Source organism: Amblyomma americanum, chromosome 8, assembly GCF_052857255.1.
Source record: "Amblyomma americanum isolate KBUSLIRL-KWMA chromosome 8, ASM5285725v1, whole genome shotgun sequence".
NCBI lineage: Eukaryota > Metazoa > Arthropoda > Arachnida > Ixodida > Ixodidae > Amblyomma > Amblyomma americanum.
Window position 1 is genome coordinate 8,555,110 of NC_135504.1, and position 27,110 is coordinate 8,582,219.

Genomic DNA, 27,110 nt, shown 5'->3' on the forward strand with positions numbered 1-27,110 from the left:
ACGCGAAATAAAAATGGTAAGATTTTAACCTAGTTAGACCGAGTAGACGCGCAAAAGCACATGTTCATTCTTCGCCTCTTCTTTCAGGCATCCGCATGTGCACGCAACTGCGTTTCTCCCTCTTCACCTCTACACCCTGTCTCCACCCGGCGGCAGCTGTCGCGACGACCTCCTCCCATTGGCTGCAGCTGGCGCGACGCTTCTACGAACTTACCCGAGCTATTCCGAGGCTTCACACAAGATTCTTGGTTTGGTTTGACCCCCTTAAGTAGTGCTTTCTCACTGAAAAACAAGAGAATAGTTGTAGTGTTGTCTCGCACTTCGAAGGCTCCACACACACACTTGGCCACAATATATAGGTCTCTAGTTTCGCTAACTGACCACGTAATGAGTTGGGAGTTTCTCAGTATGCCTTGATCCTTTGAACTTCTAAGCGCCCCCCTCATCTTAAAAAACACTGAGTACGCTGGCAAAACAGTTGCTATGCATGCCCCAGAATAAAACACGGTGTCTTGTAAATTTCTGACAATAGCCATGTATAACGGCTAATGCAGAAAAAGCGTATGTGTATGATTTGTTCAAGACCCAAGTGGTGCGCTGTTTTTTCGGTCTTTAATATCCGCAACCTAGATACCGAGGAAGAACTGTGCCTTACGCTTCAATTTTTCTTCTTACTCCCCCTGCATCCATGAGTGCGTATGCGTTCGATACATGTTCTTCCCCGGAAAGAGATAATCACTCTGACGTACGCCTCAAGTGGGCACGGAGACAGAAATAATGTTAACTCGGAAGCCTACATCACCTATGTACAACACCCCACCCCACCCCGCCTCCAATTTCAACCTTTCTACTTAACTCATTGATTTGGTACCTACCTAACAGAGGTATTTTGGTTAGTAAGCAAGTTGAAACAGCAATGTGGGCTGCGCATAGGGGCTACCAGCACATGGGTAATGGTAATGTGGGTCACAGATAACGATCATAACGCTGACAGAAGTAGATTAGATGAAACTGCTGAGCTCGCCTTCGAGCAGGGGACTTGAATAAGAAGGCTGGAAGAGAGTGGGGAGGGGGGGGGGGAGCACTGCACCGAGGTAGTATGTGAATCAAGTGGTGCGCGAGCATTACCGAAGATATGGAATCCTCTCTTACCCGCCGTGGTGGCTCAGTGGTTAGGGCGTTCGACTACTGATCAGGAGTACCCGGGTTCAAACCTGACCGCGGCGGTAGCGTTTCGATGGAGGCGAAACGCAAGGCACCCGTGTGCTACGCGATTTCAGTGCACGTTAAAGATCCCCAGGTGGTCGAAATTAATCCGGAGCCCTCCGATACGCCACCTCTTTCTTCCTTTCTTCTTTCACTCCCTCCTTTATCTCTTCCCTTACGGCGCGGTTCAGGCGTCCGCCATTACGTGTGAGACAGATGCTGCGCCATTTCCTTTCCCCAGAAACCAATTTTCATTTTTTTTTCCTCTCTCAAGACCGAGCCGGTTTTCTCTTATTTTGCCTGTAAAGCGGGTCTTACTGCATACCGGCTAATAATGCGGCAAAAGCCACTCTACGTTGCACCGACCGTAACATGTCGACGTACTGACAGGCAGTGCAACGTTGTACGGTGTATTTTGCGCTGTGTTCGCTTTGTACCTTGTGAGAGCCTAGGTCAATCGGCGTCTCGTGTCTTGAGGCAGTATTGAGACAATCCGTGCACCGGCGGGTCAAGGCACCGTCCTCGCTGCTGATGCTTTTGGATAGAGTTTGCCCTTGATCATCGTCTTTGTCGTTCGATGGAGCTACTAAAAACTTGTGATGAAACTGTAGTACAGCCACTGAGATGCGCTCAGACGCTTTAATTATCTTCTATTATATCCTAAGATGTACAATATTAAAACTACGAAAATGGCATCCTTATCATGGAGTCTATTCCGTATAGAAGAAGAATCGGTTAAAACATTACTAGGAGCGCTAATAACAATGTCTGCCCCATTTAATCGGTACAAATCTGTTCTGTGTTTGTACTGCAGCTGCAGTTCGTACTGAATGCGTGTAGCATCCAACAACATGCGTGGCGATGGTTCTGATGGTTTTTTTAAGCGATGTTAATTAATTGCCTCAGGGCATAAAAGGGTACGAAATGAGGGATGACGAGGATGCTTAAATAAAGAAAAAAAAGGTTGGCTGATCTAATAAAATCAAGGAGTTAACAATGATGTGGTCCCTGTGTCCAAGCGCTATAGAAGTCCCGGATTGTTCGGAGAGAGAGAGTTCTGATGGTTTAAGTAATCGAAGAGCAGCCAAGCTACAAGTCGTATTTAGATGTCTATTGATTTCTGGTATAAATGGCAAATGAGAATAACATCATCACTAATAACCGCACTGTACGAAATATTTATGCTGTCTTTATTTTCATCTCACAGCCGCCGTAGCTGCGTCCAAGGGCTATATGGACGCCATCTCCCGGCTAGCCCGCCACGCCCACCAGGCCACCTGGGGAGGATGCACCGACATAGGTGAGCGCCTGCTGTGTGCAGCACAAAGCGGAATAAGTCCTGCACTTCACGCGAAAAACGCCACTGCCGCCTCTTGTTCGAGGATGACAGGTTTGGGCAGAAATTCATCGTTGTGGCAATAACCTGTCATGCCGTTAAATTTTTCTTGAGACCGACCGAATTTTATCAAGATTACGAAACTGTTCGTTTGCGGCGCCTAGCATCGGAAAAGGCCCTCTATCCTTAAGTAAAGTATTTATGAGTTTTCCTCTAAATTTTCACGGCCACAAAAATTGTCAGTCTGTCAGTAGTCGCCACACTTTGATGTTTAATAAATTTGTTATTATTGTTTTGTTGCCAATTAACCCACCCTGCTTGGACCTGTACAAGGTTTGAAGTATTGAATAAAGAAGAAGAAGAATCTGTTTCTTTTGTTGGAAACTTTCTTGTTACGTTATTTACAGCCTACCATAGTATTACTTTTTTAATTTTTTCAGTTATCTCACTGCACTTACCAAGACGACAGAGTTTTTGTTGAATGCCTAAGAACTCCAAACTTAACCATCTTTGTTTTATTTTGCTTTCGTACACTTTGTAAACGCTACGTAAAGTGTTTGCAAGAAGCGTCGTTGCGTGTAAAATATTCTAGGAAGTTAGTGCTGCGTCTGTGTCTTCTTATTTCTGTCCTCGTTCATTCGCGCTACGTTAATTATGTTCCACTACGTAAAATAGCCTGCATAGTTTCGGGAAACAATCAGAACAACAAAACAACTTTGACTTAGACTCTCGGCAGTTCGCAAAGAACTAAACCTTATTCAGTAGCACTCCTAGTTAGCTAGCGTACTGCTTTAAAATTTGCATCATTCCGAAGCATCGCTCGTCCACGCAAAGTTATTTTTTCCTTTTCACACGTTTTTTTTAAACTGTTGTTTTGCTTTGTTTCAGATGTTTTGTTTTCGGGGTTTACTTAGACAACGCGCTAACTCAGGCACTCGCATATTCAACGAAGTTCACCAGCCTAGCCGAGACAAATAGACTCGTTTAAACTGCGCATTCCTCCTGCACGTCGAGATATTCCTTGGTCTTGAAAGTCTCAGCGCTCTTTTTCTTTCTTTAGCGTTCATTCAAACGCCTTTTTTTCACTAGTTTCATTTCCTCCCTCTTCCATTTCACCTGTTTTCAAGGAAACGAAGCAAGGTTATAGAGAGTGACACACAATACAAAGTAATATTGCGAGTGGAAATACTAGAGCCCCGAATTTCTCGGTTTTTCATTTTTCTTCTCCTTTCGAGGAAACTTAGAGGAGTTAGGGAAAGTGATGTGTTAGAGCCCGATACTGCGAGTGACACTATACTGCCACCTTTATAGGGTTTGGAGCTCGAAAACGCAGTGTCTGCTTCTCACCTCACTCGATGGCCTCGCAGGCTTCATTGTGACTCGGGCGCATATATATCCTCGATTTCCTAGAAAGCGCGACATTCGAGCCATCTTTTTTCTTGGTCCTTGGCACCGTGTTGCTCGGTACACACACTGCCGGAGCGATGCGCTCACAAATTCACCGACGTCCTTCTCCATTTATTTTCAAGAACGAAAGCGAGGACATTGGAAATAAGAAAACGACAAAAAAAAAGAACGGAATTACTTTCGAAACAGTCGTGCTGCATACGTCAACCTTTGGACTGTAATACACCTCTGTTTAGAAGCTGCCTTTATTTATGTGGTTCGCTTTGCTAGACCCCCAACATTTTTCTCTTCGGCATTTTCTTGTTTATTTTAGTTTTCTATTCCTGCTTTCAAACTTGGCGCCAAGGCTTTGCTCTTGATTACACCAGTCGGAGTCAGTTGTTTCTATGTATCTGCGTTCACCTCCTCCCCATCAGCCTTCTCTGCCCCGCTGTTTTCAGCCATTCCCTGACGTAATGGCCTTCACGCTCGTCTTATACCCTGTAGCTAAAACGATGCACCTCTGCGAAAGCTGATGCTGGTGTCAGCAATTGAGGATGCGCTGAAGTCGCGAGGCCTAACACGTAAGAGTAACAGCTCTATATTGGCTGTTCACCCCGCTATAATTCTGACTGACATCCTTTACTGTACAAGGCCTGAGAGTGAGCCATTCATTGACTATAGTTACGCGCAAAGATCTTCATAAAGTTGGTTTCTGACTCGTTGGCTGATACGATCTGTAGCTTCGGCAGTGCTGCACCTTTATTTAAACAGGCTGTAGCACGCAGGAATACACCCCTTCCTTGCATCGTTCTGCGAAAAAAAAAACGAAATGTGTGTGTGTGTGTGGGGGGGGGGGGGGGGGTGGGGGGGGGGCATTGTCGGCTATCTTCGTGCCCTGGGGTGTCACGTCCCGGAACCTCGTGAAGCAGAAGCTCAAAGCGGGAAGATGCAAGGGACAAGTCTCCTTTAAGGCTTCCATTGTTTTCGGGGATCTACTTTACCGACCCGCTGAACCCCTCCGCTTCCGCAGACTCCTCCCGCGCGAGCTCCGCCTGTCGGGCTTAGTCCGAAATGTCGTTTCCTGTCCTTCCTGTGGATATACTTCTTTGTCTTGAGTATATATATATTTGTGTATATATACTCCGTTTGTTCAATGTTTATCGCGCGGCTGGCCGCTTTGGCGTGTGCCTTGAATTGCAAACGCCTGATACTCAGCCTCCGGTGCCCGCTCCTGCTCCCCCCCCCCCCCCCCCCTTACTCCTCCCTTAGGACAGAGCCCATCGCCGCGTTTGGCTTGATTTAAGCCTCAGGACCGGTAAACGTGGGAGATGGCGCTTGCATTCGTACTTGCTTTGCTTCAGGTCTTTCCTTCTTACCTTGTTATTGCCTCGTGTGGTGGGGAGGGGTGGGTGCGTTGGCTCTTTGAATATGGCCCGAGTCGACGTAGAACGGTGCAAAGAGGATCATATTTGTTTTTATTTTTGGCTATTCATTCGTCGAATCCTTTTATAGATTACTGCCGTGCCTTTTTCGTGCCACGGCCCCCTTAGAATCTTTTAAAGAGCTTTATGCGTGATTGTGTATATCGCGGCGCAATCATTCAATTAACTAATCAGCATAATGTGCATAACTTCACTTTCCCGCTGAAAAAACGAGAAATAGAAAAAAAAGGTGCTCCTTCTTCCAACGAGAAGCAGAGTGGTAAACTGCATGACGAGGATCATCGTTCGAAATAGTGTTTAATAGGGTGGTTCGAGCACAGCGGTCGGCGTGGTTGGCAGTAGCTTAACGAACTATATTCTCCCTCGACGCTGTATTGAAAACCATTAAATGCGGAAAACTCTAAAATAAACTACTGTACTTGCACTATTGCACAAGAAAACTGTTATACGGGGGGGAGTAATGACACAGACCAAGTCACAGTCCTAGTTCTTTTATCACGCCAGCAACGAAACTTCCATAGAACCTGTGTAAAGAAATCTCGCGCGTTCATAGGACTGGAGCTCGAAGACTGCTTGAGTTTACTTCCCTTGAGGCGGTCAGACGACCTGGCTAGGGCGGCTCGAAACGCAGATACTGCGGGGAACGAAAAGTTATAGGGGGCCACTAAAAACTGGCTCGCCAGCTCACCGCGGTCGCTCAGTGGTTAGGACGCTGGGCTACTGATCCGGAGTTCTCTGGTTCGAACCCGACCGCGGCGGCTGCGTTCTTATGGAGGCGAAACGCTAAGACGCCCGTGTGCTGTGCGATGGCAGTGCACGTTAATGATACCCAGGTGGGGTCGAAATTATTCCGGAACCCTCCGCTACAGCACCTCTCTCTTCCTTTCTTCTTTCACTCCCTCCTTTATCCCTTCCCTTACGGCGCGGTTCAGGTGTCCAAAGATATATGAGACAGATACTGCGCCATTTCCTTTCCCCAGAAAGCAATCATTATTATTATTATTATTATTATTAATATTATTATTATTATTATTATTATTATTATTATTATTATTATTATTATTATTATTATTATTATTATTATTATTATTATTATTATTATTATTATTATTATTATTATTATTATTATTATTATTATTATTATTATTATTATTATATCACAGATAGTGCCACATTCTCCTAAGCTTCAGGAACTAGGCACAGGTTACGGCCGGGTATTTGACTCGCAGTTTCGTTACTCCTAGGGTTAAATAATTCTGCAAAGCATGGGGAAGGCACTTGAGCACTAGTCCATACACGGCCCTTGCCTTCCCTCGGCCTGGTTTTCTTCCCTAAGTAGCGCCATTCTTCCATCATTCTTTGAATGCAGGAATAGTGTTGTTGGTAGCATTCTTTATCCTCCTACAAATGACACACTACCACTCAAGGAAAGCGATTACAAAGTGTTGTCATGGCGACGTCCTGTCCCTTCCCTCCAAATCTGTGACGATGGCGTCGATGCCACGCTGGGTCCTCGGCCGATGACCACGAGGGCGTGGAGAGGTGGGTCGCTCATACATTTACGGCCACCCTTTATTGCACCCCGGCCGACCGACAGACCGGGGGGCCCCGTGTTTTGAAGAGTGGAAAAATGCGTCCAAAAGGGAAGAAGCTCGCATCCCCTGTCCCTCCGCCGTCCGCATCCCACCACCACCCGGAATTGCACAGATTCCGGGAGCTGGCAATGACCGTGTCCCGTGGCAGCAGAACGCTGGAGGTCCTATTTTTTTAGAGGAGGAGTGCTGGGAAGGCGAGAAGGGGACAGCGAGGTAGGGGGGGGGGGGGCGCTGCGATCGCAGTCGTAAACTGACGCCCCGAAGTGTTCCTCTGCCCCCCTCCTTTTTCCCACTTCTTCCGGCTACGCCAGCTCAGCTCGCTTTCATTTCTCCAGTATCGGTGGCCCTCTATTCCGCCCCCCCCCCCCCCGCACACTCCCCGCTTCTCCCGTTCATATCATCCCGGTCCCGATTTTACGTCCGGGGTCTGTTCCTTGGCTTTCACTAGCGTGAAAGCGGGGCCTCTGCCTCTTGCCTCTTCTTGCCACTAGGGTCTATCCCATGTTTGTTTCCATAACGTGCGCTGTAGCACCAAAAGCGTACAGCGTTGCCGAACACTATGACGTCACAATGACGCAAAGCAGGACCACGCGCGAACTGATGGAAGTCACATTGAGAACGCGCATATGCGCACCACAAGCGTGCTTATGCGTGTCGGTGTTTGTCCATCCACCCCCTTCTAGGCCCTCAGGTGCATGATTCACGAATTTTCTCTTACTTCAACCGTTTTCTCATTGGTTCATGTGTTTCGAAGAACTTCTTGTTGGGCTAGTTGGTGCATGGGTGTCCTTAAGACGAATTCAGCTCTTTCCGTCTTCCTGCGTTCTTCCTGTGTCTGTCATTTATATGCGCGCAGTTCGTCTTAAGAACAACCATGTGTTCCACTTCCGACATCGTGATTGGGCAGAGCCCATGTTGCGGACAATCAGGCAGTGCTCCTACACAAGACGAGTTTCGCTAATGTTAGCACACCTTTGAAGCGCGTCAGCTGTCTCCACAGCATGGAAGCTAAGATAGGTGCCAGCTAAGCTCCAGCTTTTGTTCGCTTAGAATGATCTTCAATTCGCTGAATATTTTTTTTCATTTCGCATCGGGGCCGATCGCGATAGACTCAAACTCGCGCTACAGCTATTCACGTAGCATTCCCTCTTTTGAACGGTTCGTTAATATCAACCACATTTCACAAAATTCTAGCCCTGCATGGCGCAGTACGTTGCACAGTATTAAACTAAAAGCAGTAGTCACATTGTTTTTTGTCAGAAACCAGTTATTTATCTCGTTGTAGCGAGGCATCCGTCGAAGCTGTCTCGCTTTTGAACGTAGCCTTGGCAGGCCTGTCGAAACAGGCCGCCCAGTCACTGGTTTTACTGAGCTTGGCAGTTTTCTTGATATTTTCCCAGCCGTCAATGTCTATTCGCCAGGACACACTCCTGCCACCAGCAAGAATTCTCAGTCATGTTCGGAAACTGCGCGCTTTGCAAGTAGTTCTCGCCTACCGGTCATATGGTGGGGTTTCAGGGGATTTTATATAATGTTTCATCGAACTGCTTCTGACTGGCTAAGCGCGAACATTGGTCTTGTTGTAGTGGACGCGTGTGAAGCCATGTTGGGCTTATTAAACCTAGTGCAACACTGTCGAAAAACACTGAAAATTTCCTGTCGTCACAACATATTAAGGGCAGGATTTTCTGTACTCGCTTTTCCGAGCGACACAGACTGTTCTGTCGCGACAACAGGTGTGTTCTGAATACTACAGAAAAATTTGTCGTTACAACAGGACGGCAGGAAGTTTGTTGGATTTAGGGACTGGCTATGTCGTCGGGGAGAAATAATCCTTCCTGAAATTGGTGGCTTGTGCTAAGAATCTCTTTTTTTTTAGATATCTAGGGTAACACAAAATTTGTTTCCTCGCCAACAACCCGTAAGCGAAATAAGTCCCTCAAATTTATATTACACCTTTTTTTTTTGCTGGAAGAGAGTTATGCAAGCGTGTTTCATTTTTCATTGGTATAATGATGACTTTATATTCCCTCGTTAGAAGCAAAAATGATCGAGGAGGTATGAAAAATTGCTAACACCAAGTTCCCTCCGCCAGTTAGGCAACGGCATTCGGAAGAAAAATACACACTTCCACAGTTCTTGTATCTTCTCAGACAGTGAAGTATTTAAAAATTGTAGTATAGGTGTAGACACTGCGGACTTTAAATTTACCTACCAAATATTAGAAGAAAAAAAAGAAAATTAGGCGGGAGGCACAGCTACAAAAGCAAACATAATTTCACCAGCGAAAGTACGAGACACCAGGAAAAGAAGAGCACAGGACAACGCTGGACTAACAGCTGAAGTTTAATCGAGAAACGGCCAACCTAGGCCACCAGAAGACACATGCGTATCAAACTTACTAAAAAAAATGAAGATATGAAAAAAAAACAGATATGGATCGTGTATCCACTCCTTGGTGAATTGTCACATATGTATGTTTTTTTAGTGAGTCTTTTTTTTAGTCTGTCTGATACGTATGTGTCTTCTGGTGACCTAGGCTGGCCGTTTCTCGATTAAACTTCAGTTGTTAGTCCAGCGTTGTCCTGTGTTCTTCTTTTCCTGGTGTCTCGTACTTTCGCTGGTGTAATTGTCTGAAATACGCCAACTAGTCCACGTGGTTACCTTGTTACAAAAGCATCCTGTTACCCTGCTCCAACGTAGAGCACCTGATGTGCCTCCGCTCTAGCTTCCTGTAACGTACAATTCTGTTTCGCTAGTTGACTCGGGTCTTCAAGAAACGCTGGCTTCCGACGAGGGAAATCAAGCTCTAACAACGCAGTATTTCCCTCGGGGCAAGAACATTTGCTCTGTACCAAAAGCGGGATGTAATCTTTGCTACTGGCGATGAAGGGAAACAACTCTCGAATTTCCTCAAACCTCACAATAGACGCCGTTGAGCTGCAGGATGACTCAACTGCCTTATAACCACGTGACTCCGAAGAAAAGGGCACGGGCGTGATCATTAAGTTCATAGCGCCAAAAGAAAAAATCTCGCGCACTAAGGGTAGAAAAGAAATTGTTCAAGTGGATAACCATGACTGAATGTACACATCAATTATGGCTCTAATCTTCGCTCCGTTAAGACAGAACTCAGTCATTTCGATGTTGGCAGAGCGCACTATTGGTCATGCCTCGTGCTGGAGCACAAATGCTTTGAGAGAACTGCCTTAATTATCCCGAACGTGGCACTCACGAACTCTGTGAGCGTCTCATGGATGTACATGATGGTACTATACGTTTGATAAAGTAGTGCACACGAGCAGAACACCCTTTCACATATATACCTGCATATTACACTTTTTTTTTGTAGCTTAAACTGCGTCGGCGTAGGCATGCTAGTATGCGCCACAACAGATAACTCCCACGTCCGTCTGCTTTCCAGTAAGAGTATTATTGAGAGATCATGAATGCGGTCTTCCTGCTGATCTGAGGGACGTAGGCTTCGGCCCTGTTGGCCTTCGTACGCTTTTCCTTACAGAAGCAAAAATGTTATAACTGGTGCTCGCACTGCTTAAGCCCGGGAAAGGCATGAAGCTGCCTAGTTTATTACACCTTTTCTACTACAAGGGCACGGAAGCCACTTTTTTTTCACGCTTTCCTGAATTAAAGGACCTCAACAGGACAAAATTCATGGGTCGAAATCGTCGCCATCAGCTATCAATTACTCCCTGAGGCAGGCATACAATGTACTAACTGGGTGGCTTTAGGGTCGAGAGGCTTAGAGAGTGTGCCGTACCGGAGAGTTGGCTTAACTGTGGGCCAGAAGCTCGCATTGAACCATGAAACTGAGCTCAACTTCCTGCTACTGGTCTCGAATTAAGATTAAAAACATAAGCCATGAAGCGAACGTTATTTGGCTCTTTCTGGTCCGTTACGACCAGGCTATCTTCCCTCATTTATTTTACTTACAGACGAATTTTAAGTCAGTAGAAGTCCAAAATAGCTCGCGCCGTTGCTGCAAAGTGGCAGTTCTTTCTACTCGACACAACAGCGGGTGCATGCTCGGCCGTCCATCGCCGCAGCTTGAATTTCGCAGCGACTTTTTCTCTCTCCCTCCCAGAGACGAGTCAAAGCCCAGTGACCCGGATAGGCCTTGGTCCGGCGTCGAATTAATTTCGAAGCCGTGACCGGTTTCCTCTCTCTTGGCGAAATTAACACCCCGACGGCAGGCGAAAAAAATATCCTCGCCTCAGTGCGGCTGTCAGCCCAAAAGTGAAGCCTGGATAGCGCTAAAGATCGTCTCAATTTCAGCCCCCTTTTCTCAATTCGCTGCTATGCTGCCCGGCTACGAAGATTCACCACTTTTCATATATGCGCATAATGCAGCAGGCAGTGGTGCGCGCTGCTCGAAACGTCACAAATAAAGAAATTATGGAGGAGGTGCCTGAACTCCTTCTGCTCTTTGGGATCCCAGTGAAGAGCGTACTAGCCTTTGCAGAAGGTGGCCCCATGCCCCTTTAATTCTTTCTTTTTCTGTTTCTTTCCTTCTGTCTTCCTTTCATTTTTTCTATTTCTTTCATTCTTCTTTTCTTTCTTCTGTCTGCCGATTTACCGCGTGAAAGCCAGGGTGGAATCGCTATATATATTCGCTCTCCGTCATGCACACATCCTCATCTCCTCCCTCGCTTTGTTCTTCGTGCCTCTCTAGGGGATCCTTTTGTTTTGAGCCGTTTGCTCTTCAAACCGGTTTCTCGCCCCGACCCCTGGTTCTTAATTAAACCTCTCCCCCTTTTTCTCGATGGTCTCTCCCCTTTCGGAGCGTTTCCACAATTTCGCGAGGCTTTATAGTGGTTCCTGCGGCAGAGTGCGAGGTTAGGGGAAGAAGGGGGAGGCTGGGGAAGAGAAGGGCAGTCCGGGCATAAGTCCCAGGGCAGACCTGTCAGGCACCTCCCTCGAATCCCCATTGTCTGACCGAGGCCCGAAGAGGACGCGTCGGGATATAAAAGGGAAGTGGGGATCCGCTGCTGTCCCGATGACAGGCCATATTGCCCGCAGGATCCGTGGTGTCGAAGAGGAAGAGGGCGTGAGTTGTTGCCAGCAAATAGGAAAAAGGCAGAGAGGAGAGACGGAGGAATAAGGAATATAGGCAGTGGGAAGGGTTGAAGAGAACTGTACAAAGTTTCACTCGCCCCTGTTTGGCGTCACGAGTAAATAGGGAAAAGCAAGAGAACAGAACATGTTGTGAACACCTTCGAGGACAGCTGCAGAAGTTGTTCTCGGATGTGTGAGCAGGCGTTGGCTATAAATCAAGTTTAACTCAAGGTTGTTCCCAACAGCATATTACAAGCAACACTATTCCAAGAATACGTAATTAACAAGCCCGGATCTCAGAGCGAACAATTAGGAATGTGAACAGATGAAAGATAATACTGGGTACTTGGTGCCTAAATATATAATCGCAGCCATGTGGTGCCCCATAGAAGAACTTAATGACATACGTCTTAATGCCGCTCGCCGTTTAATTAGCTGACAACAATATTTTTGCCCATTAAGTGCTTACTCTCGTGCCTATTTTTTTTAGAGGCATAGTTACTTCATATCATATGCCATATTTTATTGCTATTTTTAACTTATTCGAATGTTTCATGTAGACGAGACCTCCCGATATTACTTTTTAGTATTTCAGTGTTACATGCGATCCTACAAATGGTACAAAATTTCGATGATATATATTTACACTGGCGACGGAGTGTGCTGCCTCAGAGGAATGTGGATACCTTTATTCAATTAGCTCTGACATTTCGGAAAGCTCTGATCATCTACCTGGCCAAAAATTGCAAGAGGGCAGCTCGTATTCACCAAATTTTTCATGCAATGTCATTTTTCTGAGTTTACAAAGTAAAAGCAAAAATGTTATTTGCAGTATATTATCATCAGGCTTATACACCAATGGTGATCATTTTCATCATGCAAACAGGGCTGTATGCAACGTGAATTTTTTCAGCTAGTTTCGGTAGTTTCGTTCAAGAGAAAAGTATATAACACTTTTATCTTACCGGTGCTCACCTATGGGACAGAAACGTAGAGGCTAACGAAAAGGGTTCAGCTTGAGTTATGGACAACGCAGCCAGCTATGGAAAGAAAAATTACAGGTGTTACGTTAAGAGACCGGAAGCGGGCAGAGTGGGTGAGGGAACAAACGCATGTTAATGACATCCTAGTCGAAATCAAGAGGAAGAAATGGGCTTGGGAAGGGCATGTAAGGCGAAGGCAAGGTAACCGCTGGTGCTAAAGGGTAACGGAGTGGATTCCAAGAGAAGGCAAGCGTAGCAGGGGGCAGCAGAAAGTTAGGGGGGCGGCAAGATTAAGATGTTTGCGAGGATATAGTGGTCGCAGCTGGCAAAGGAATTGGAGAGACATGGGAGAGGCCTTTGCCCTGCAGTGGGTGTAGCCTGGCTGATGATGATGATGATGATGATGACGATCATCCTAGCGTATGGGGCTAAAACTGAACTTGCAGCTCTGGCTACGAAAATATACGTGGCGGCGAATTCAACACGTTAAGCACCTAATGTAACACACTGCGATACGGCACGCGTTTTTTACGCGTGAAAATTTACAAAAAGCGAATATTTTTCTTTTTCGTTCCTTGTATCCCACTATTCCCGTACTTCCCGTTTCGAATAATTTTCTTCGCCGAAGTAACCGCAGATACTGCGTGCCAGTGTGCGGAACGTGGTGTGCCGAATAAATGTCGCATATAAAGGGCAACACAGTTCGCGACAAATGGGTCGAAAACAAATGCGAGGAATAAAATAATGGCAGTAGGGAAAATGGGGAAAAGGGACGCGCTAGCGCCTGACGACAGCAAATCTTCCACTGCAGGAACAACAGTGGCAGATAATAGCTAGACCGAGACGGGAGTAAAGAGACTCAGAAGCACAGGGACGACTCGTGCCAAATGTTCCTCGGTCGGCAGTATTCATGGCCCAGCAGACGCCTATTTTGTTCTTCCCCACTGAACAACGCAAACGCTACTACCTCAAATTAAATGCAGCTGCACACAGTTCCCAAGAGCAAACGCGTGTAGGTGCAAAGCGAGTAGCGTAAGCGGGGACAAAATTTGGCTTGCCTATTTTATTGCTTTACATGAGCTTCAGTTTTTTTCGTTGCGAGTGCACCATGTATTATTTTCAAGGACGCTGAATTCATATTCGTTCGATATTTGTTTTTGCAGTAGAAGAGATGCTTGCAATAAAAGAGACATTAGCTTTATCGCTAAATCGCAAAAACATGTAGAAGTTTGAGAACTTTCAAACGCAGAATACAACTTCTGTTCACTTCAAATAAAAGGTCAAACACGTACGAATAATGATTTCTAATTTCAAAGTTATTGTGTTCTGATCTCTATATTTGTGTAAAAAGTGTTAACAATAACGTGTTTTTTTTTAACTTGTCACTTGCTTCATGCGCATTTTTGTACGGTGATGACTGCTATGTCCAATTGTATATGTACTCTACGTCTACATGTATTTTGTAACCGCTGCTGTTGCGCCCAGTGGGGCCAGGGCCTCGTCAGGAGACTAATTACCTCATTTTGTCCTGCCCCACGGGCAGTACCATGTATTGCCCTACCAATAAATAAATAAATAAATTTATTAACTATAAACTTGTTAACTGTACGCGTTTGAGATGCAATGGCAAGCGTTCATCTCCTGTAAGATTGCGAAAGTACGAATGAATAAATTTTTCTAAGAAATCGAGCCCATGGTGACTAGACATGAAAGGAGAAAACTTTCGAATTAATTTCAAAATAGGTGTTCGCGAAATAGGCTTAACTTTTGCATTTATCTTTCACTGGAATCCTTTACGCATGCCTGTTCACGAGAGCATAGTTCTCGCTAAATTTTAATTCGTTACTTGCAAAACTGCAGGTAACAGGCGTCAAGTTTTTCTCATGGTACAATCTTTTGTTCTCCCGGATTTTCGTTTAACTAGAAATGTAGAGAGATGCAGAAGCCATCGGCTGGGTGACTACAAACCACAAGGTGCCTCTGCGCACTGCTGTATACTACTCAGGGAAAATTATTGCCGTGGTACTTAATAGCAAACTCCTTCTTAATAGGTATGGCTGACAGCCCTGCATGTGCCGTCTGCCTGCGGGTGTGATGAGACAATAGCCCACATTCTTTGTGAATGCCCTGGCTACAGCGCCAAAAGACAGTCTCTCTGCTGTGCACTGGAACATCTCGACCGGCGCCCACTGACGGAAACGAAGATTCTCGGCCACTGGCCGCGGCGGTCGTCGGCGGTGAAGGCCTCCAAAGCACTGCTCCGCTTTTTGAAGACTTCTGGCCTGCATGATAGGCTGTGACTGCACTGAACGCTGTGACTTTGCATAGTGACTAATTTCCTGCAACTGTCTTTTCTCCTTCATCTTTTTCTCCCCTCACCCCTTTCCTCCCGTGCAGGGTAGCACACCGGCTATCCTTCTGGTTAACCTTCCTGCATTTCCTGCTCCTCCTCCTCCTCCTCCTAAAATCAGAAAATCAGATCTAGCCGCCTCCCCTTTTCTTCACTGCGTCGTTTTTCACAGCACTCTGTTCATACAATCTGGAATCTATATCAAGATTTTACGAAATACAGGAAGCTTTTGCGGCTCAAATACACTGAAGTGGCAGAGGGCCCATTATATTTGACGCTTCATTACGGTAAAACCACGACCTGGTATTGTCCTGATTTTTCTGTCCTAGTAAATCCGTGCACGGTTCTGTAAACTTTGTATATTCGGCGTAAGCTAACTGAGGGGCCGAAGAAAATTCCTAACATGCAAGCATAGCTCGCGACTTGGGGCTCGACAACCATGCTATTCCCTCTTTATTCATTTGATCGCCTTCTGGAAGGCGATGACCTCATGCAAAGGCTGAGGATCACATCACCCTTATCATCATTATCATCATCATCAGTAGTCAACGGCACGATGGCCGAAGAGCTTTGAAAAACTCTGGGACCCCGGTCTCTGATTGGCTGAAGACGCTCCGTAGCCACCACAGTGCTGCACGGCTCCAACCAAAAAAAAAAGCCGAGACCTATGGTATGTTGCCACGTGCGGCGCGAAGCCTTCAGATCTCTTTACCGCCCCCCCCCCCCCCCCGTCGGAAGTTTGTTTTTTTGTTCCCTAATTAATGGACGCAGGTCTAGGGAGGACCGGGGTTCACGTCTAACTTGGAGTCATTGTCATTAGGGTTGCCGCTTCCCTGCTGTCCCTTTTTCCCTTTAGCACTTCCGCTTGGCTCGACAGGCGCGGCACGTTAGGCTTAGCCGAGCGAGAGGTGAATAAAAGCGCGTTCTCGTCCACACATCTGCCCGCGGTATTTTGTTTGTTTGTTTTTCCTTCTTTTTCTGCTCTAGGTATTCTTCATTCCTCCTGCCGTGCATGCATCCGTGAAGTTTCCTTTCTGTTGCACTGAAACTAACTTGAACACATCTCGGCTCGCCGGTCGTATTCTCCGCATTCATTCCCTCTCCCTTTCGCCTGGCGTCCCCATTTCGCCGCCATGTTGAGTGGGGCCTCGGCGTTCGCCCCTAACGAGCTCCGCCGGAACCGGAAATGAACTGCCAAGGCGGAGGAAAGAGGACGCGTGGCACTAGTAGTGAGGGAGCAGTCGTGAATATAAACCCAGCGCAGTTCGCACAGTGTCTGAGTGAGCCGAGGCATTGAACCGTCTTGCCGTTCGGCTCGACTTCGGGCTATGCAAATGAGACGATGCTGCCCCCTGACCCGCATCACTCACGTTGCCTGCGCTGTATCCGTGCTTACTGCGCGAAGAAAGTTTTCTCCTTTCTTTTCGTGGTACTTGCGGGGATAACGATTTATCAAGTATCTCGCTCGATTGGTTGCAGGATTCATCTCCAAAATAATGCGCGGGAAATTGAAAGAAGTGAAAAACAAGCCGACTCTCGAACTGCTGCTGATAAACTTAATCTAGCAGCCGTGACCACTGCCAGTGTTGCTTGTTTCGCGTTTCGCACCTTGAAAAGAAAATGAGGTATTAGAGAGGAATGGCTTCATGTTTTCATTATGAGACTGTTCTTTCATTGCAGAATTGGCTCCAAATAAACGCTCTTCATCGGTGTTTCTTCTCTCTGGACTCAAGAAGACCACATAGACCATGCATACAGTACGTATGCGCCTCGTTGATGCCACTGTTGAAGCTGTGGTGCCTTAATTTTTCAAACCTCCGAAGAAAAAGGCATGCGGGAACTGCACCCATGGTCGAAGGAAAATTGCCGACGAAAGCGACAGAAGTTTGTTCCTAAACAGTGAAGACCAACCTGGAGCACAGCCCGTACTCACTGTTGTGCTGCCAGTCGTTTGAACAGCAGCAACACATTTTTTTCTTGCCAAAGGTGTAAGGAATTCAATATGATGGAGTCGGTCCGGGGTATTCCAGTCTCTCCGGCATAAATTGCGTTCCCCAGAAGCGTGGAACCTTAGTGTTCGTTTCATACTGAGAACTGCAGGGGCATATAGCCAGTCACGCATGAGGCTGAATAAATATATGATGTGATGTATTTTTTGCATCGAAGTTAAAATGCAGAACGCAACACTGCACCAAATGAAACCCGCCGTTTTGTAAATAAAATAAAAAAGCTTAAAGAAACAGTACGTATATTCCTGAAACGTGCTACCGCAATAATACCCCAACAACATTCCTCGCCCCAAACTCCTTGTTTTATTAAAAATAAAGGCAACAAAAAGTCGGAGACGATCTGAAGGAAAAAAGAAGGCAACCTGGAGCCGGAAACATGGCACCACGAATGAACTCGCACTATTTTACACTTATTCCACGTCTTGACGTGAAGGCCGCTTCAATTTTGTCGCGGGCGGATGCAACAGTAAACGAAAAATTGTCGACTTGGGCACCGCATTCAGCAAAGTACGCACGCCCCAAACAGAATATGGAGAATACTACGAGAAACCACAACCACCGCAGAGCGCACCACCTTCCCATTCCCAACACCACAAAAATGCCGCGAAAGAGGAGGCAAGCCAGTGCTGGACATCCCCCAAAATTGCGGACACGCGGAGAGTAAAGAAGGGAAAAAGAAAACGGTTCAAGAATCATGGCGTCTATGGAGGTGTCCTGCTACCGCTTGGCACGAAGGGGGAACAGATAAACAAGGAACAAAGTTCCGGGGGCAGAATCGGTTATGAAACCTTCCCCTTCACACCCTTTTTCCCCACAGACACGCCACGCCCGGGAGCGTCCCCCAGGGTGACGGATTTTGAGCCAGGCGTCGCAAGGCCAAGAAGGCGCGGGAGAGATGTGAGGGGGAGTCCTTAATAACGCGTATAGCATTGGGGACACTGAGGGAAGCGATGGGAGAGGAGCGGACCCGTTCATCCCCGACTCCCCAAACTCCCCCAACACTCTGAAAGAAGGGGAGCTGCATTTTCATCTCATCCCCATGAGCGAACGAGCTGGCTGCTTTTACGTTTTAATACAGCCAGCTTGTTCGATGGTTGTCCGTGCCTAGACAGCTCTTTGGTGCTTCTCCGTCGACCAGCCGCTTTCACCGCCACTGTTGGCGTTGCTAGGGAAGGGCTGTCTGCTTTTTACGTTTCCACCCTTTTTCCCCATTTTGTTCCTTTCCTTCCCCGTGGCAACTCGTCAACTCGGAAATGCGCTCGCCGGAGGAAGCATAGCTTGGGATGGAGGGTTGGTCTGACGGGAAACATTGGACGGGAGGACGAGCTTGGAAGAACAAGGGATTTGCCAGTCGACGCGTATCGAATTCGCTTAACACTGCTGTTCGCCGCGTCTTACTTTCATGGGTTGGGACGAGGGGCTTAGGTCGATAATTCTGTTTTCATGCCCCCCCCCCCCTTTTTTTTCACTTTCATTTTCGTGCTTGAAAGAAAAGAGGCGTGTAATGACGCTTTGCATCTCTCGGGCGGGATGGAAAGTTAAGCTTCGTTGCTTTTATTTAAATTTCACTCACGCGATCTTCATTTTCGTCGTCACGGTGATTTAAAAAGATTGGCAGCGCGCCATACCTTTTTTTAAGTTTTCTGTGTGGCTTGTCCTTTGCTATATTTCTGAACGAGTGCCGCCCACGCCTCGTTTGCGACATTGTCCAGGCCAGCCATGAAGCGAGCGCACACGTTATCAAACTGAGCGGCCTTAATGCCATCGTCAGCTTGAACGATGTGTGGGGTACATGCATCGCAAGCGACTTATCCGGCTGTGTTTGTTGTTCGTTTTGCTGTTGCTGGCTTTGTTGTGCTTTGTTTTGGCCGTGCCAGTACTGCCATTTATTTCTTTGCTTCGCGTGGTCCAGTCCCCTCTGTCGTGCTCTGCCAAGCCTATATCCCAACGCGAAAGGCCAACTCGCATGAATTCTACGGCACTTCACAGGTACTATACTGCAATGAAATGGACACATAACCTGCCACAAAATCCTTTTTCTTTGTATCGATAAGCCGACATTTTTCAGTCAATAATGCGGAATGTTTTCTGTCTTTCTGTCTTAGTTATCTCGGAACACGCTTTTGAAAAAGAGTAGTTAGTAAGGTTGCGAAAACCTCAAACTAAGTTCAAATTTACAGAAGGGAGGTTGCTACATATGCGTATACCGCGTCCTGAAAGTGTCAACCGAAGCACATAGAGCATTTTTCGTTGTAGGACAATTTCGATAAAACAAGAATAGAATATGCTGTAGTGCTGACAAGTTGTGCACTATTCAAGGGTTCGTGGGCGCTAAAAATGGATACCTCTTCACAAAGCGTGTGCAGTGGTCGATTCGCCGGTCACACTTGGAACAAGTGTTTCCTTTTCTTCTGATTCGCCGCCATGGTGGCTCAGTAGTTATGGCGCTCGGCTGCTGACCCGAAAGATAAGGGTTCGAACCCGGCCGCGGCAGTCGTATTTCGATGAAGGCGAAATGCTAGAGGCCCGTGTATTGTGCGATGTCAGTGCAAGTGGTCGAAATTATCAGAAGCCCTCGAATACGACTTCCCTCATAGCCTGAGTCGCTTTGGGACGTTAAATTCTCATAAACCATAAATCATTTTTTTCTGCGGCCGTCAGATCACCATGGCACTTTGTGAAGAAGCCGTAGTTGGATGTTTCATGCTCCAGAGTTTTTATTACAATTCATTGCGCCTTCCAGTAGGTTCTCGTCTCCTAGCCACTTGCTGTCTAATGCATGTATACGTAGTCTCTTGTCTTCCTAAATTCAACACTCTGCCATTCTAGGCACATATCTCCGGTTCAGATAATTTCTCAGGATGAAAATAGGGGCGAGTTAGTAGGAATCTATGTTGTAGTACCGCGTTGAGCAGTTTGCCCTGTCCTGTCTTTCTTCACTGTGGGACTCCAGTGTGTATTTCTCAGATATCCTACGTACCTCGTGCTGTTACAGGAACCGAACTGCAGACACTAAATAATTGGTTTTTTCATTACCGCTACTTCAAATGCTTGAAGGCTTCATCCATACGAATACACTGTAATTACCGACCTGATCAGTAAGCCACACATGCCTCTTTCCACCACACTCAAGCTTGTTTCTTTGTCATTGCACCCATCATGGCTGAAATCAAATTAAATTTTATTCAGCATTCACAATGTTGATGACCTATTAGCAAAAAGCTGTCAGAAAAGCTTGATGGTACGAAAGAATCTTTGATAGGCAGTCTCACATTGCAACCCTACCAACAAAAAAAACATCTGTTTGAGCACTTCGAATTCAGTTCGGCAAAAAATAAACTTCCAGCCTCCAATGAAAAACTATAACAATTGCAAAACTCAAACACATGGCAAGGCTTGGCAGAGCCCTCCACATTCCATTAGTTTGCTACAGAATCTTTGCGCTCGAAACAGAAATCTTCATTCTCTTTGCATTCTCGGAGCAGGCGTGAATAGCACGCCGTCTCAGTTTGGTCGAAATCGAAGGCAAGATTGGCGGACAAGGCAGGCAAGCGGAAAATGGTGCCCGACCTCGGGACGCTTCCCGGCTCCATCACGTCATTCCTGTCTTGTTCCTTTTCTTTCTTCTTCATTTCTTTCATGCCTCCGTCACTATGCTACTCACCGCCCGCCACCTGCCTCTGCATCCGGTCGCGCTCAATCCGCGCGCACGGGTTCCCGCTATCTCTGGCCGCCAGGGATGTCCGACTGAGCCGGCCATCCCCGCTACGCTTGCCGTTGTCAGAACTGTGCAGTGCTCCGGAGGCGGCAGGAGTGGGAGGTTGATTGACTCTCTGGCTCTGATTGGATATGCGATTTTCCTTCTGGGCCTGATTGGCTCTTAGTTAATCAGGCCTCCTACCAGAGAGACGATTCGGTGCCCTGACTGGCTGTCTCAGTCAACCAGGGCGCCGAAATGATGAGGCTTTGTCGAGTACTAAGGATCCCTTATTTTGTTTAACCAGCGTGTTAAGACCTTTTAGTTGTTTTCACTGCAATACGTATTATCACAATTTACGAGGAAGGTTTTTTGAAAAATGTACGACTATTTCAACGGGCAGGATTTTAGTGTTGAACATTTTGTGCTTTTTTTCTTTGCTCGTTTTAGTGCCACCGGTTATTAAGTAACTTTTTGTGGGGCAGGCGCTGATTCAAGCCAATTAAATTATGAGCCAGTTAACGAAATTCCAATGGTGTAATCCGCAGTCCGAGTAAAATATTTTCCGGTTAATTAGAGTACTACATATAATACAATCAAGATCAATATTGTTTTTAAGACAATTTACCTATTCGTGCTATGGTGTGCTAATTTAGGACTTACTTTTTTTTTCAGGCTTACCTCATGGGTTCTAAGAACTTGTCTTCCCAGTTATAGAACTGATGTAGTTAAACTCACAAGCAGTCTGAAGACAGGTTAGCCAAAGCCCTTAAAAATTTTCATCAGACGATTTAGAGAATGTCCATGAACTGTTTTAATAAAGTCTCTAGATTTTGTACGGCCAAATCCTACAGTCTAGTCTATAGACAGTTGAAATTCTATAAACAGTTCCATAGACAATATATTTATAGCAGTACACTTTTAGAAGACTTTTTTTCTATGGACTATGAATAGACAAGAAAAACAGCTATAGGAAGGCAATACACTCTATAAGAAGTCAATAGAAACTCTACTGATCACTTTTATAAGGAAGATAAAATAAACATTTATTGTGTAAAAGGAAACCGGAGGGGATTGTGGGTGGGGTTCTCAGTCCAGGACTCCAGTAGCTTACGCCGACGCTTTGACGATGGCGACTAGCCCCTCCTGGTCTTCCAGGGTGCCGCTGACCAGCGTCCCCTCCCAGAGCCACATTGTGCGGCTTTAAGTGGCGATTTAGCTGTGCATGAGCAGGTCTCCGCTTTGGTTGTCTCGTCAAATATTTATAGTTGGCTGTCAAGACTGGTCAGCGCTGTTCTCGTACCCTTTCTCCGCAAAAGCGTCCTCTTGAATCGAACTTCAGATGAGTTGTCGCCGCCTCTAGCGCCCTCTGTGCTGTACGTTTCTAGTCGGACAAAGCACGCACCAGTCGGCGGAGGCGCCGAACAATAGACCGGACGCCTGCTTGAAAATCGTCCCCTCCTTCCCTTTCCTTCTCGGCACGCCTTCTCCTTGCTCGATTCGGAATGAATCCATGCTATCCTAGGGCCACCTTGCGTCTCGGGAAGGAAACAGAGCTCGTTGCGGGAAGACGGGACCGCGGCGTGGGGAGCCAGAGTCGGGAATAACCGACTAAATCCCCATATCGTTGAGAACAGGGCCGAGCCAGAGCGGCAATGGAAATTACGCTCTATTCAGTAAAGTTTTTTTAGCCTGTGAACGCAACACTGTGTGACCTACGAAGTAGGCCGCAGCACAGGGCTCCGGATTAGCTTATACCAACTTGGCTTATTTATGGAATGCCATTTTTTAATTACAATGATAATGAGAGTTTGCGGGAAACGGATCTATTATACGTCAGAAAAGTGTGAAAATTTAGAGGCAGGTGCCGCCACCTAGGGTTGTTTGAAGAGAAACGCTGTGTCGGACTGAGGTGAGACCTTTGTTTTATTTGAACTGTAAGCAGAGGACCACGCTCCGCTACGGCAACGTTTGCATCTGTGTCGCTAATGAATTTCTATCGTGCAAGGGATGCAAAAACGTAATCTAAGAATAGAAAATGAACAAAGCGGACCCGCGACGCTCGACGTCATCACCGACGTCACGAGGTTGGACTAGAGTGATGGGAAAGAAATATTTCAACTAGAACTATGGATCTCTAAGCAGTGAAAGTTGAGAGCAAAATGTTTCCGGAAGTGACACCCACTACCTTCCTCCACCCACCAGAAGGTCTGCACCCATCACCGCCCTCCAGAAATATGCGCCCACCAGAAGGCCACGCAGTGGCGGAACGATGATGAGACGGCAAAATCAAATATAAAGACTCACTGCAAAGCTCAACAATGCAAAGTGAAAGGCAAAAGCCCCTTGCAGCCGCAGCTTCGCTGCATCAATTTATAAGATTACCCGTCAATTTTTGCCTTTCTCCTCCAGCTAGATGAGGCCACCATGTCTGGGCTCTAATCGGTGACCTCGTTCTTAGTATTCCTTTAAAAAACGTCTTTAGACAAGAAGTACTTTGATTTGGGCTAGTTGGTTCATATCTTGAAAGAAGTTAGAACGGCGCTAAAACGACACAGACAAAGAGGCACGAAGAGGCGCCCGTCCTGTTGTGTTCGTGCCTCTTTGTCTGTGTCGTTTTAGCGCCGTCCTAACGTCTTTAGACAGTCTTTAGGTGGTTTATAGATCTTTCTATAAAATCTATAAACTTTCTACAGACAAATACTGCAGACTAGTCTATAGGCAATGCAAACTCTATAGGTAGTCTATAGACAATCTATAGATTTATTTTCATACACTTTTAGTGGACTTTTGTCTATAGACGGTCTATGAGAACTCTACAGGCCATTTTGTAAAGCTGCAGAACGCCTTGGCCTCTCAGCCACCCTATAAAGTTGTAAACCGCTGGCTGTAGAACTCCCGCCTAAGCCCGCTTCTCGCTTGGAACTCCTCACGCTCCATTTTCCACCTCAAGCACTTGGCTTCATCCATTGCGTGTTGAAGCAGCCTTTGAAGCCCGGGAAAAGTTCCCTGTCATATCCTTCTCTCTGCTAATCAATCTCATTCAGTGCTAGAGAGAAAGTATTGTTTGCCGCTACTCTCCCCGAATGGCTGTCTTCGGTAGCCGCGCTGTCAGAGACAGCAGTAACGCGGGAAAAAATGAACGCTTTTAAATCAAAGATGTTTTGTAATGGCGCTCCACTTTTTAACTTCTGCTTTGCAATGAGCGGCTCTCTGTTATGAATTGGGACGCATCCCCTTTTCATACTTTCATCCCTGGAACTGTTCAGATTTGCGACTTGGGACACCAGTTATCTTGTTAATATTATACTACTACTAAAAACGATACAACAACCACTCTTATTGCGCTGTACCGATTGCAGAAGTCTAGTGTGGCATTATGTCTTCTTTGCGCAACTGGCTCCTTTATTTGCGTGCATAAAAAACGAGGATGCGGGCCATAGGACTCAAGCTTTTCGTTTTTTTTTTTTTGTCTGGCGAATAAGTGGCAACATCGATCACTGAAATCCGAACCCTCCCCCTCCTCTTCTATGACAGTACCTACGACAAAACCTCCAAAAATCATCATCAACCCATGTTATGCCCGTGTCATATCCGTCCCTGTCTGCAGCTGAAGTCGCTCTATTGTCGCAAGCTTCCTAATGTCATCCAGCCATTTGACCTCGCCCCCCCCCCCCCCCCCCCCACATTGCTGTTTCGCCCTCACTACATACTTTCAAATTCATTTTAAGAAAGCTTTAGAATGCGTTTTTTTTTTGTCACCCATCTCGCTGTACCGTCAATGTCGCAGTCTGAAGAGAAAACCAGGAACCTCAAGATGCCTGTATAGTTTTTCGCCTTGTAGTTAACCTCGCAACAACCTGCTGCAAAATAAAACTATCAAACCTTTAAACTAGCCCTGAGCCAGGTTTTACCAAAGGGCACACATGCCCACCGACATAGATGATGTCGGTGCAATCCAGACATAAAGTAATCACCGAAGTAGGACTGCCACGTAAGGAACAGGCGCCTGCCCAAACAGTTCTTTCCAGTCGAGACCAGGTATAGGCCGCGTTGCCTGTGGCGACAGGTAACAAAGACCCATCCGGGTAGCTACACAGTACCTGTAAGCGAGAACGTCAGCCTGCCTCCGATTCTCGGCTAAAGGAAACAACGGCTGCGGCCGACAGGTCAATAGCGTGTATCGCAATTGCATGGGGGCCTCGAAAGAACCTGCGTAGATGGTGGCGCGCTAAAGGCAACCGACCCACGACACCCGATCCAGTGAACAACGGCGGCCTATCGTCTGATTGGGAGCTAAGTGCTATTGCCTCCTCTGTCGCTGACACGCTTTGTTTGTCGGCGTCTTTCCCCTCCGGGGTTTAATCGTGTCGCAAGAGCACTCGCTTTCTGCTGACGTTGCTGACGCCCCGTCGGTGTAGCCCCACTGTATTTGGCCTATCGGCTCTCCGCGAGCCTTGGGATTGTTTCGCGGGGTTCCTTGTAGAAGTGACCGCCCCCTTACTTCGCCGAGCAGAATTGCTTTTTGTGTTTGTTTCAACTTGGCTGAGTCCATGAGTCGGAAAGAGACGATTGTGATTAGGCCGAACCAAGGTCCGCTTGCCTAATGTTCATGCTTCGCTTAGTCCAGGGACGGTGGCAGTTGCTGGACTTGTCCCTTCTCTTTCTGGTGTATTGGAATCGCGTTATTGTGAAACGTTGTGACGTCGCCGAAATGCTATGACTGGTTTCACGAACGTGTCTATGCTGTAAGAAGCACTAGCTGCGTGCCGGGCTAACATACACAAACAGTACTCCAAGTGCTCAGGAACAAACTTCTAAAATGTTGAGGTGCTGGTCTATTAATATTCTATCGCACTCATTCGGTCGCGTAAATTTTCAACTATCAGTATTCTTCTTCACTTTGGGATGCACTAGACAACAGCTGAAAAATGTAAAAGTTGGACAACTTGAAATGAACATAGATTGTGTAACTTAAAAGGGCCCTTTGAAGGCACTGGTCTTTGTGGAAGACAAGTGCCTTTAAAGTCCCTTGGTTTTTCGCCTTGTCTTCATAGTCACTTGTCTTACTTCAGAGAAGTTTCTTAAAAATGCGGCTATTGTACCAATTGCCTTCATAGAAAGAAGACAACAGAAGTTAGAAGTGTCCTCATAGAATACGAAGCCCTTTAAGCCATATTGTCATACCAGAAGACAATGGCCTTCAGAGTGCCCCCAAGGCACTTTAGATTCTTTTGTGAAGCACCGGGCCTAAAAACCAGTACCTATGTAAACGTCTCTCCTCCTTGTATTTGTCTTCCTCTGGCGGATGCAGCACTAATTCTGACGCGGCTTTGTGTAACAGCAATCTCCAACGGGATCATTAGTAGCCGGCAGCCATATTCCTTCCTGCGTTGTCCCTCCGTCACGTTCTCACAGCATTCCCTTTCTAGAAGGCCCCTTGACGAAACAGGCCGCCTCTTCCTCCTCCCCCTTTGAGACAAACGCAGCGCTACCCGAACGCGGAAGCAATCCTGCGCCAGGAAGACGCGAGCAGAGCTAAACGAAAGCCGACGCGGCGAAGCTTATCGTGGCGCTCATCTGCGCGTGGCCCGGCGAATGGGAGAAGACGCGAGCGGTAAGAGAGCGGGCGAGCGAGTGGGCCGAGCCCTTCTGGCCGTCCGCAATTAGGAATATTGCCGTAATTCGGGCCCCATCTTGCTGGCGCGACGGGCCGTCGGTCTTTTCCCTTTCCCCCGCGGAGGAGCGATGCAGCTAACGCCTGCGCCATTATGTAGAACAGCGCGAGGCTCGCAGAGGCATCATCCTTCCGTTGTGGGCAATCCGAAGACCTGTCACGGAACAGGGAAAGCGTTGCACGGCAGTGTTGGACAGGGGAAGAATACGGGAACGAAAATAACCACGGGAAGCGAAAGAATGGGGAATTGAACGTGTCAGTTTCAAAGCGATGTTCTCGTGGGAAGTTTTGCTGTTTTGCCGCCCAGGGCACGATGTTATGGCCAGTTTGCAGGCGGAAAGATGTTCCTTACG

The 27,110-nt window shown here is 46.8% G+C and overlaps 1 protein-coding gene across 3 annotated transcripts in view; it reads left to right on the top strand.

Annotated features, from left to right (window-relative positions):
- IRSp53 (Insulin receptor substrate 53 kDa) overlaps window positions 1-27,110 on the top strand; it is a 153,857-nt gene that overhangs the window by 84,259 nt on the left and 42,488 nt on the right. For all 3 annotated transcript variants that reach the window (XR_013307878.1, XR_013307879.1, XM_077633780.1), the window contains exon 3: window positions 2,414-2,506. Coding sequence is in view for 1 of the 3 variants with exons in the window: in XM_077633780.1 (XP_077489906.1) it covers window positions 2,414-2,506 (93 nt within the window). In the remaining 2 variants the exon portion in view is untranslated. The remainder of the gene's footprint in view (window positions 1-2,413; window positions 2,507-27,110) is intronic.